Source organism: Bos indicus, chromosome 28, assembly GCF_029378745.1.
Source record: "Bos indicus isolate NIAB-ARS_2022 breed Sahiwal x Tharparkar chromosome 28, NIAB-ARS_B.indTharparkar_mat_pri_1.0, whole genome shotgun sequence".
Taxonomy (NCBI): Eukaryota; Metazoa; Chordata; class Mammalia; order Artiodactyla; family Bovidae; genus Bos; species Bos indicus.
Window position 1 is genome coordinate 31,243,981 of NC_091787.1, and position 12,431 is coordinate 31,256,411.

At 47.1% G+C, this 12,431-nt stretch overlaps 1 protein-coding gene across 1 annotated transcript in view; it reads left to right on the top strand.

Annotated features, from left to right (window-relative positions):
• The first annotated feature begins 451 nt into the window (after positions 1 to 451).
• LRMDA (leucine rich melanocyte differentiation associated) overlaps positions 452 to 12,431 on the top strand; it is a 1,201,191-nt gene continuing 1,189,211 nt past the window's right edge. The window contains exons 1-2 of the mRNA XM_070782009.1: positions 452 to 641; positions 7,220 to 7,320. Coding sequence (XP_070638110.1) covers positions 612 to 641; positions 7,220 to 7,320 — 131 coding nt within the window. The 5' untranslated portion in view covers positions 452 to 611. The remainder of the gene's footprint in view (positions 642 to 7,219; positions 7,321 to 12,431) is intronic.

Genomic DNA, 12,431 nt, shown 5'->3' on the forward strand with positions numbered 1-12,431 from the left:
TCCATCAAGTATCCTTTCAATCTCTTAACTATTCCCCTTCCCTCATACCCTCAAAGTTGGGGAGAGGAGTTTCGGCCCAGACGCCCCTCCTCCCTGCAGTTGAGGACAATTGTGTAATCCGGATTGTGACACAGAGGAAAGTCCTAGCTCTCCATGCTCCTGGCTAACGGCTCAGATGGGGAGCTCGTGATGGGAGGCCTCCCCACTCCACTATCCTCCAGTTCGCCCCCACCAACGCGGCAGGGCTCTGGGCGTGAAATGGGAGACTATCCCTGTTGTCTTGACCCCTCCTGAACGATAGGGTCCTGGGACGCCCGGGGTGGGGCGCCGAGAAGCCAGGCGGTTCGCCCGCGCCCCCGCCGAGGGTGGGGCGCAGGAGCGGCGGGCACCTGTTGCGGCGCGCGGGGCGGTAGCTGAGGCTCACCTGCGCGAGGCCCGGCCCCGGGCGGGCGGCGGGCGCACAGCGGAGCCGAGGTTCCGACGCTCGGTCCGCGCCTCGGGCTTCCGCCGGGTCAGCTGACCGCCCAGTGCGGAACTAAGCGCCGGCCGCGAGCTGCCGCCGCCACCGCGCTCCTGCTCGGCACTCGGTACCGCGCGCCCGCCCCGTCGCCATGGCCGGGCTTGTGGTCAGTGGAACTCAAGTAAGTCCGCTGGGGCCACCCCGCCCCCTCCTGGGCACGGTCGGTCTGAGGATGGAGCTCTGGGGCGAGCGGCGTCCAGAGGTCAGACGGGTGCTCCGTGCCCCACCTCGGGGCCGCGTCTGCAGCAGCCGAGTGAGGCAGGCCTGAGGGGAGCACAGACGCGGGAGGAGAGGGCGGGAAGACCCTCAGGTCGCCCGGACCCCTCCAACCCCAGCGCTCAGTGACCAGAGACCAGCCTGCGGACCTCTCCGTCAGGTGGAGTGGGCACCTCTCACAACCCACGGTACTTTTTCGAGCCCACAAAAAAGTTGTAATTTCTTTCATAATCAGAAGGAAAAAAAGAACCTTGTTAAAAGAAACGTTTTAATACATTTGTCTTTACACCAATACGGTTATAGAATAGAAATGGTCGGTTTAGAGTTTTCTTTTTCTTCTTCCCAACGACGGAGGTAGGAGCCTCTGAAAGACACAGTGAGATTCACGATGCCACCGTGCAGGCGCTGGGTTGCAGGGCTTCGCTGCAGACTGGCTCCTGTTCCTAACCCTAAACCCCTTATCAAAGACCGGTAGAAGGCTACAGTGCTCCAGTTTTATTTCGCACCTGACTTCTTTAACGGGCGTCCTTGCGGATGGCAACACTCTAGTTTCCACGTGGGGTGATAGACACCCAGCTTTACTTGCTGTCAGCCCTGTAGTGACGCTTTAGTTGTTTTTAGTCATTGCTGGAGGGTTGGACTCGACTACTGGGGGGCCAGGTGCCTTTTACTTGCTGGAGAAGCCAGGTGTCCCTTATAAGCTCTGACTGAGCCGGCCCTCCTCCTCCCCTGCTTTTCCCGGATGCCCTAGAGAAATGGTTTTGAGGTTTTGCAGCTCTCCCCTTGGATTGCTTGAGGCAGGTAGTGTCAGGCACAATTAGATTTTGAGATTACTTTAGGCTTAGGGAATGTTTCTCTCTTCTTAGAGTTCAGGAGTTAGCAGGCCAGGGAGGTACTAGCTTGGGAAAGATATTAAAATGAAGTGTCTTATTTACCTTGCAGAGAAAAGGGACTTTCTGGGAGTTAATAAGGCTGCAGTGGGAAGGGCTAGAGGAAAGGGCCTCTGCCCAAACTGGGTCCCTGACCCTCAGAACCTAGGTCTCTGCATTTCAGAGCCAGGAGTCTCTGGGTATAGCTGCTTCCAGCTTCACAGAAGAGTTGACATGGGCCTGCCAACCTTCCCATGTTTCCCTTTCTCATCCTCTATTTCCAAAGCTCAATTTTTTTGTTTTCTCTTGAGCCCCTTGATTTTAGCCCATCCCAGACAGCCCAAGGGCAGTGACCTGTGAGGGAGGCATTTTGGGCCCTTGGGGAGCTGCCAGGGGAAGAGCTCAGCAGGCAAGTTGGGGGAAATGCCCTTGTGTCATAGGTGCCCTGTATTCTAAACCTGCAAGGTCAGTGAATCTGAGTGGTGGCTCAGGGCGTTAGGTCTTTTTAAAGTTCTGCCTTTTGCAGCCATTGTAAGATACAGCACCTTGAATGTGTATCACATGGTCCTTCTCAAACTTGGGATCCTTCTAAAGGGTGGGGGGAGGAAACCCACTCCCCATGGGCCCACACTGTTACTGTTTTTATTTCAATGTTGCTTAAGTATACGATCATAAAACCAGATAAAACTTTTTCTAAGTTCATATTTATAAGCCATAGACCCCCAAAAGGGATGGCTTCAGTGTAAAAATGAAAACCATAACACCCATAAAATTAAATGATGAAATGGATGATGTTTGCTGAAACTCAGTCACTGCTTTCGATGCTGCTGTGGCCTGGCGGCTCTGGCCCTGGGTTTTAGGAGTTGCACAAACCTGTAACACCACATGCTTGGGGATGTTGCTGTCCTCCCTCCACTTTTCTCTGTACAATGTTTCAACATGGATCTGACTCCATTTGGCTTTCTGTTGGCATGAATGCATCATTTATATTCAGCACGAAGGCTTCAGTCTTCCTTCTCCACCAGCTTAGGACAATTATAGTAATGGGATTAATACAATTGCAGACACAAATGCAGACTTGGAATTGGGATACTGAAATCTCATACCTGAGAGACATGGAGTAAAAAACCCCTTCCACAGGGACACTGGTGTGATTCACTACCTACCTAGTGGCCACTAGGTGCCAAGGACAAAGCTGTGGGCTTTAAATATGTTAACATTTCATCCCTGTAACATACATAAAATGAGGAAAATATGTGACTCATGGGCTTATTTAATGAGGATTGACTAGTTAAAGTATCAATAACCTCAGATATGCAGATGACACCACCCTTATGGCAGAAAGTGAAGAACTAAAGAGCCTCTTGATGAAAGTGAAAGAGGAGAGTGAAAAAGTTGGCCTAAACCTCAACATTCAGAAAACTAACAGCATGGCTTCTGGTCCCATCACTTCATGGCAGATAGATGGGAAAACAGTGGAAACAGTGGCTGAATTTATTTTTCAGGGCCCCAAAATCACTGCAGATGGTGATTGCAGCCATGAAATTAGAAGACGTTTACTCCTCGGAAGGAAAGTTATGACCAACCTAGACAGCATATTAAAAAGTAGAGACATTACTTTGTCAACAAAGGTCTGTCTAGTCCGGGCTGTGGTGTTTCCACTGGTCATGTATGGATGTGAGTTGGACTATAAAGAAAGCTGAGCGCCGAGGAATTGATGCTTTTGAACTGTGGTGTTGGAGAAGACTCTTGAGAGTCCCTTGGACTGCAAGGAGATCCAACCAGTCCATCCTAAAGGAGATCAGTCCTGGGTGTTCATTGGAAGGACTGATATTGAAGCTGAAACTCCAGTACTTTGGCCACCTGATGCGGAGAGCTGACTCATTTGAAAAGACCCTGATGCTGGGAAAGATTGAGGGCAGGAGGAGAAGGGGATGACAGAGGATGAGATGGTTGCATGGCATCACCAACTCAATGGACATGGGTTTGGGTGGACTGCGAGAGTTAGTGATGGACAGGGAGGCCTGGCGTGCTGTGGTTCACGGGGTCCCAAAAAGTCGGACAGGACTGAGTGACTGAACTGAACTGAACTGACTAGTTAAGAGCCAGGTGGGAGGCTTTTAATAAATATGAGTTGTTACATTATTCTTAACACCTTTTGGAGGTGGTTAGTGTTTAGTGTATAGAAGAAGAAACAGAGTCTATGAGACTGTGGCCCATCCAAGGTAATGCAACTAGTTAAGTAGCAGCACGGGGATGCCGATTCATGACCAGAGTTCTTTCTATTCATGGAGCTTTCAGTACTGCAAATCTAAAATTAAGGATGGCTCACCTCCAAGTGGGGGCGGACATCCTGAAATAACCTCCTTTCAATCTGACTATTGACAACACTCCCCCCATCCTCAAAATCTGTGAGCCAGACTATCTCAACTGCAAAGACAAACCTTCCGTGTCTTGCAGTTTGGTAATTTTCTGCAGCTTCTGCTCAGAGAGCTGAGTGTGTGTACATGTGGAGATCCTGCCAAGATATTATTTTTCTTTCTGGTATTCCTCTCTATAGGGGTCTTGAACTTGATATGTTTTCATTTCCCTGATAATGATGTCTTTTTCTGTTGTAATTCCACACGATCGAAGTCTTGGGGGCACATATTACATACGATAGGCAAACTAAAAGTATGAAACTTTGTTCTTCATTTCACTCAAAATCAAGATAATTGACTGAACGCAGTGCCTTCTCATTTTGGGTGGGCTCTTGCTTCCGTGGCCTTTAAATCTGTTAACCTCTACATCCCTTCTCTTGTTTAGTGAAGATGCAGACTATTTTTGGTCTGGCTCTTCTAGTTTCCTGTTTTATGTTAGGTGGTCCCATGCTTCAAGAAGTCTCCTGACATCCTGAGATGTAATGTCTTCCACTCAGGAGCACTTAAATAAGTCTCTCCTCTCATTATGGGTGTTGTTTGCCGTGTCTGGCAGTGACTGCTTGCTGCTTTTAAGCCTTTTCCAGCCAATTTGAACCCTTCAGCATGGTTGACTTAACTCCCATCTCAAAAAGCTTCCAGTTTACTGTAAGGGTGGTCCAAACATATACATGGCTTATCAAGTTGGTGTTCTTAGTAAATTTGGAGACTTGGTCTTCATCTCTCTGAAATAGGAGCAAGTTGTGCTTTGTTTAGTTCTCCTGGGATACAGTAATGTTGTTTAGTCTTTCAGTTATTTCCAACACTTCTGCGACCCCATGGATTGTAGCCTGACAGGCTCCTCAGATTTCCCAGGCAAGAATACTGGAGTGGGTTGCCATTTCCTTCTCCTCGACCCAGGGATTAAACCCATTTCTCCTGCTTGGCAGGCGGATTCTTTACCGCTGAGCCACCCGGGACGCTCTGTGATGTGAAGATCATGGAATAAAACAAGCTAATGGCAGTTTTGTCCGACATGCTGTGAGTGGTTGAATGCTTCATGGTGGTAACTCTCCTTAATGTTTGTTTGCTCTGAAGTGGAATTCTACAGAAAATAAAAGGGAACCAATATTCCTCTTTCTGCAGGCTCTAATGCTCTTCTGGGACCTTTGACATGGCATCATGAGGTAGTTCTAGATCTTTCAACTAGGAAGACTCATTTTGAGGCCAAAACATGATGATAGCTATCTGGCATTTGTTGATCAAGAATATCCACATTGTCATGTGCATATTTAAGAATTCCATGGCCTCCATGTTGGGTGTCCTTATTCCTGGTGCAGAATGTGGTCCAGACTGTCCTTAAGAAGAGGTTCTATTCAGGGCAGGCCTCTGGAGTCTTAGTTTCCTCATATAAAGCATGAGGGATTTTGACCGAGTCCCTGCTAAATTTAATCCTTTGTAACCTATGAGGAAAGAACTCAGTTTCCACACTGAAAGCTCAGCCTCTCTGCTGCATATATAATGGAGGTCTTGAATGATTTTGATATGTATAAGATGGGTAAAAGGGATAGGTTCTCAGGTGAGCACCATGGGCCTAGGGGTCAGTGTGAACATATAATGCAGAAGCAGCTGCTGATGGTGAGCAGCTGAGTGAAGTCCCTAGATTCTCCAGTCTCTCTGGAGAATCCTTAATCTCTGCTTGGAAGCAGGACTTAATTTGTTACATGAGAAGATAGGTGGCTCTTATGTACAGAAGGGAGAGGTTACCATATTGAACTTACAGCCCTTTAGTTTTTAGTCTGTATCTTCCTGAGTCAAAATTATTTTATTGGAATCAGCTATTTTTTTTCTGTCTTTTCTCCCCATTTTAATCTTCCAGTAATGAAGTTACTGAAGGATAGTGAACACAGGATATTATATTGTTGGCAATTGGTCCCCATTGGATAGGAAAGGGTTGAGAGATGACTTGAAAAATTGAGGGTGCCAGGGTGCAGTGTGACTTGTTTTATAGGTGGAGCCATATGAAAGTGCAGTTGTATAGTTCTACGATGGCAAGAGTAATTTTAACCATTTTAACGTAATACTGAAGATGCAAGATGGCCACCATATTCTTATTCTCAATTAGGAATCACAACCCCTCCACCCCTACCTCCAACCCCTAGGACACCTCTCATTCCAGGATGTCTTGACTGTATGTGAAGAACGAAAGTTTGCAAGGCGAAAAGGATCAAGGCTGTAGCCTTGTAATGAGCTGGAATTTCTACTGAGCGGTTGAGGATGGGCTCCTTTTGTGGGAAAGCATCGTGTATTGTGGCCCACTGCTGACTGGTCACTGGTTTGTCTTACTGGTTTTGGAATTAGTTGCCAGTCCTGCCTTCACTGCTACCTGTAAAAATAGGTTTCAAAAACTCAGTGCTTGGAGCAGTGAGAAAGCCCTCTGACCTCCCAGTCAGAAATTTTGGGATCAAATTTCAGTTCAGCGTCCTAATATTGGGCATACACTAGGTAAATAATAATAATAAAAGTAAGTAAAAGAATGCTTACGGGAACACCTCTGCCAGCAGAATGGGGTTGATTGCCAGGGGCTCCCTGGAGGACAGAGTCTTGGAAGCTCCGGCCACCCATCATTGCCCGGTCGCCTTTGAGTCGGCTGTGTTCAGAGTTCGGAGGACATTTTATACATGGTGGTAATAGGATGGGGTTGGCGGTCTGGGGAGGTTTTGTTGTCCAGCCCTATTTGTTCCAGCACCCGGCAGGTTGAATGCTGGTGAGTGCATCTGCTGTGTCTTGTGAGGTAATGTGCATAACAGGGTATTTGGTGGGGGGGCAGCCAAGGAGAGGGAGCAGGAGAGCCAAGGGGCAGCTGTTGGGAAGGCCCCTGAGTGGGAGGCTGATTGCTGTGATTATATCAGCATGCTCTGACGTTGGGGTTTTTTTTTTTGGACATCTGAATCCGGCCAATTTCAGTCCAATTTCCCTTGTGCTGGGATTAGTCTCCATCATGCTAAGTGTACCAAGAAAGGGGAGCTGTTGGCAGAGTCCCTGAAGCCAAGTCCTGAAGCTGACTTGATCAGGGAAACAGCCGCAAATGGGGCCTTCTTGTGTGCAGAGCGCGTGTTTCAAGTTGCGGAAGCAATCATCGGATCAGTGGCGCAGGGCTGTGAGCAGCTGGGTGATTTCCGTTGGCCACATTGTTTCTGTTCCATTTTGATTTCCAGGTGTCCTACATAGGCCAGGACTGCAGAGAGATCCCAGAGCACCTCGGCAGGGACTGTGGACACTTTGCAAAGAGGCTTGATCTGAGCTTTAACCTTCTGAGGTATGTAACCTTCATGAGACAGACCAGGCCTGGGAGACCCAGGCCCCAATGGTGAAGGCCTGCAGATAAAAGCCAGACAGCCCAGGTCTCCAAAGGGACCCCAAAGTTGTGACTCTGCTTCACGAGGTCTCTGGCTCCCCTCTTGCACCCACAAAACAGTGAGTGTCCTCTGGCTTACATGTGTCCCTACCAGGGGGCCGTCAGTGTCACTTTGTTCTTTTCCTTCCTCCCCGATGCCCATGCGTCATACTAGAAAACTCTTGGAGAGGAAGAGAGAGAGAACCGGCAGGTGAGTTGGGGGCATTTAGGGATGCTTTTGTGGATGACCCCATCGCGTAAAGATTTGCTGAATCCCAGGTAGAGTGTGTGTGTTCTTCTTCTTTTTTTTTTTTTCTTCTTTGCCTTTTTATGAATTGAAACTTTAAATATTTGTGATGATGATTTCTCCCAGATGGTATTTCAAAGTAATTCCAATGCTGTTGGCATGGGGTAGGTGGGAGGGAAGCTCAAACAACTGATCCAGACTTGGCAGAGAAGGTAAGTGTGATTGTCTATATTATTCCAATGGAGAAAACAGTTATTTCTTCCTGAAAGGTTCTGAATTGTGACTGGTCTGGGGACTTGGGGGAAGGTGCTGGGAGGTTCTAGGAATATCAGTGAGATAAATGGGCAGGAATCCGGGTGGTGGCTTTTCCTAAGGAGGTGGCTCCGCTCACAGCTTTCTCCTAAGTGTCTCCTTGAGAGCCGTGCTATCCTTTGATGGAACAGACTGTCTCCAGGTGGAAGGAGAGATGAGGAGCTGGAGTCCCACCCCAGGGCTCCGGTACTTTACTTCCTCCACAGTGTGGAGTCTCTTCTCTCCAAGGCAGGACACTCGGGCATTACAGATTCCAGCGAAGATGGACAAAGCTTGGGGCTTGAAGGCACCAGAGGGTGGAAGGGACTTTAAGTGAAGCTAGCAGAGCTTCATGGGCTGGTGCTTAGGAGCTCACGGCTGTGCTGAGATGCATCGTCTCCACAGAAGGGGCATCCAAGGAATTGTGTTGGAAGGGAGTGGGCGCAGTGTGCTCCCTGACTCTCAAGGGGTTTGTGGGCTTCTGAGAAGATGTGGAAACAGAAAAGTCACAGAATAATACAGAGTGATAAGAGGGTGCCAAATAAACTCTGACTCTGAACAAATGAAAGATTTGGTCTGTCCCCCCTGCCCAAGAAGGGGACAGAATACAGTCTCAACTGATGGTGCCTGAGACACGTGTGCACCTTAAACAGCTCCCCAGAGTAGGCCTGGGCAGAGGCTTCTTCCCATGTGACTGGCCTCTGGGTGTTTGGGGCTCTTGACTCAGGCAGTGGCTGCCCTGCTCCTGGGAGCCCGGATGTGGGTTTGAGGAGGCTGGGCCCTGGGAGGGGGTATGAGCAGTCACAGGTCATGGGACTAGGCTGTCAGGTCTGAGGAAACAGAGCTGTCTTTGTCACATTATGGGGCCCTGCCTCTCTGATGAGAAGGGGTTCTTGGCTCTGAGAGGCTGGATCTTTAAGGATTTATCATAGGAAATGATGGGGCCTGGAGGCAGGAAAATTTTGTGAGAAGGAGATAGGTTAAAAAAAAGAGAGAGGAATTAAGACTTTTGTTAACTTTTTGTTGAGAGGAGAAGAGTTTTTATAAGTGTCGAGTTTGAGGAATGATCCCTCAAAAGATCTGGTCAGGAACCTGTTCTTGCTTGTGCTGTGGTCAATGTGTGAGTTGAAGCTGGGTTGGGGCAGGGATGAGCCATGGAGGGGTGAGGTCTCATGGAAGTGTTTATATGAGGACTTGGGTAAGCTGGAAGCAGTTACAGACCAGAATGCGGAAGAGTAACTCTGACTTGATGTGGTTATCGTGAGATTGACTCATCTTTGATGGTTTTATTTACCTAACTTGGGGGTTAGGTAAATAAGGGGAGGTGGCATTGTTTCTCTTGGGTGTCAGAGGAAGATGTAAGTTTACGCAGGTCCTTTGCCTTCAGTTGGATAAAAATTCAAAGATGGTTTAGATGCTTGTCTAATTCCTCTTTGGGGAGAGAAAGGGAGAAGGGAAGAGAAAGATCATAAACTTACCTACCACACAAATGGGAATGTGATTCCTACCAGGCTGAAGGGATCATCATATCCAGAGGAAATACTGCAGATCCCTGTCCCACCTTTTGTAAAAGGTTTCTTCCCAGCCCCATCTTGTCATTTCCACGGGATTTGGTGGGGAGCATATCACCCTATATTTGCTCTGCACCTGGATTTACCGTAGCTCGCGGTTCTAACTCTCTGCTCTGTCTTCTGTTCTCCGTCTTGGCAGCCTATCTGGTCCCACTCTTGACACCTGCTTCATCTCCCTTGAAGCTCAGTACAACATTACTGTGTATTATGCCAGTTCAAAGTGTACTGGGAGAGGTAGGGTGGTAATTTTCCGTGCAGCAGGAGACGCTGGGATAGTGTTGTTCCTGAAGTCTTCTGGGTACTCCCTTGCCCTGGGGAGTTTCTCCCTGGCTGTTCCTCTCATCAGGATCAGGTCTCCTGCATGTGACCAGGTGCCCCTCTTTCCCAACCACTTTCTCTGCTTTCCATGTCCCTTATCTTCTTTCCAGGGCTACCCTCAGAAACACAAAATTCTTCTCACTTTGTTATATTTGGAAGGATCACCCCCCTTCTTCTTACAGGACATCTCTGCAGGCTTCCTTATCTCATCCAGAGAGTCATGTCAGGGTGTTGCCTTAAATGGAGCCATAGCCGCTAATACAAATTTTGCTACTCCCATAAATTACAGAATCAGCTGCAATCTGTTTGTGCTTTAGACTGAAGCTTGTTTTTAGGCAAGGAGTTCTGCTTATTCATTTACAAATATTTAATAGTACACATGGCACAATTTTTAGAAGGAACAAACCTGTAACCAATGAAAAGAAACTCTCCCTTACATATATGTCCTTTGCTTCCTGGTTCCTACCTGCGCTGGTAACTATTGGTAGTTGATCTTTGTCATCCTCCAGAGTTAGTCCATGCATATACTAACATGAGAATTTCTCGTGGGGCTAGATTCATATTACTTCTTGCCAAGATGTTAGTTAAAAGAGAGGCACTAGGCTTCAGTTAACCACTCATGATCAGGACATCCTTCTGTGTTGTCTTGCTGTTAATTCAAAGCCATTCACCATCATCATTGTTAATTTCGTTCATGAAAGTGATGTTTCTGCTGATTTGCTCTATGGCTACCCATTCATGCTGGAGGGGAGGGTGGTTATGGATTTATAAGCTCTGAAACATTATTTTTTTCTTCCCATTACACCTCAGGGTCTTCTCTCCTGCATTAGCTATGAATCCATCCCTCCCTTGATTGGGTTGTACAGTAGTAGACTGGTTACCTCTCTGTGCAAAAAGTCTTGGAAATTGAGGCTGTGTTCCTTCTGTGACTCTGTCCTGGGAGGATGAAAGTCCCTGGACCAAGTATGTTCCCTGACAGGTTGGAAAGAGAAGCAAGACAAAGATCCAAATAAAATTCCGGCTCCCTTAAAAGACTCAGACATACCTACTCTCTCAACTTGGATCTCATTCTTCCTGTTATGACAAGATGAGACCCAGGTGAGCCACAAAGACAATGAACTGGGACCAGCTCTCTGGACACGATTCCCAGGGGTAGGTAGGGTCCTGCCATCTCCCCTGTAATGGCCACAGAGGGTTTAGGAAGCTTATTAGGTAACAGCCAAGAGGAGTGAAGTTGTGTCCCTTGCACTTGGATGTGTTAATGATCACGTATCCATCCAGTGTTTATATCTACATGAGAGTGTACTTTAGATTTTATTTTTTGAAGACAATCTGCTAAGTAATAAAGTTATGATCGGTATAGAAATCTTGGGAAAACCAGAAGGGTATGAGAAACTCGCTTTCAAATTTTTGCTGATAATCTTACCACCCAGGAAGCTCCACTGTTAACATTTTATTGTCTTGGGTGTTTCATGATGCCAAATATCTTTTAAATGATGCTATTGCTTACATTGTGTTGGAAGCATATTCCCATCTCAATAAATACTGCATTACATGTTTTAATGGTTTCTCATTTCTTCAGTTCAGTTGCTCAGTTGTGTCCGACTCTTTGTGACCCCATGGACTGCAGCTTACCAGGCTTCCCTGTCCATCACCAACTCCTGGAGCTTGCTCAAACTCATGTCCATTGAGTTGGTGATGCCATCCAACCATCTCATCCTCTGTCATCCCTTTCTCCTCCCACCTTTAATTTTTCCTGGCATCAGGGTCTTTTCCCATGAGTCAGTTCTTCACATCAGGTGGCCAAATTATTGGAGCTTCAATTTAAGCATCAGTCTTTCTAATACTTACTTCTTATTGTTGGACAGTTAAATTGTTTCCAGATTTTTACTGTTTAAATCTCTCTTATAAATTGCCTTGTGATACTCACTGATGAATATCTCTGATTAGTTGTTTGGAGCAAATTCCTGGGGATAGAATAGTCAGAAGGCCTTGATGGCAGATGGCAAGTTACCCCCGAGAGGTGATACCAATCTATGCTACCAGGAATATTTGAATATCCATTGTCCCAAACTCTTCCTTTAACTCTTTTTTTGCTTGCTTGTTTTTTCCTTTTGAGGTTTCATATTTTACTTCTCTGATCAATACAGAGAATCCTCTGCCATCACCAGTGCTGGTTCCTTCATCAAGGAAAAGAGAACTTGGTAATAGCTTGTTGCAGCTTTCATTTTGCTTCTCCCTGGACTGGGAAAGGACAGTGTTCTCTCTGGTGGCCCGTTTCTCTCTCCCATGGGCCCTGAGTAGGTTGCCCGCTGAGCTTGTGAACACAGTGGGCAGAGCAGAGTTCCCACGGCACACAAACACACCTATGTCAATATGACAATGAACTTGAGAGGGCTTAATTGGTCTATGGAAACAGGAAGCTTACATTTTAAAAATTATTGGCAGTTGCATCTTACTTAGCATCACTCTGGTAAATGTACTGGATGGGAGAATTGCTTAGGAGATGTCTTAGGTGAGAGCTTGCTGCTTCTCTGACTTTGTCAAGGATGACAGTGATGACTGGGGAGTTGGGCAGCTCCAGTAAAATCGTGGCTCTGTTCTTC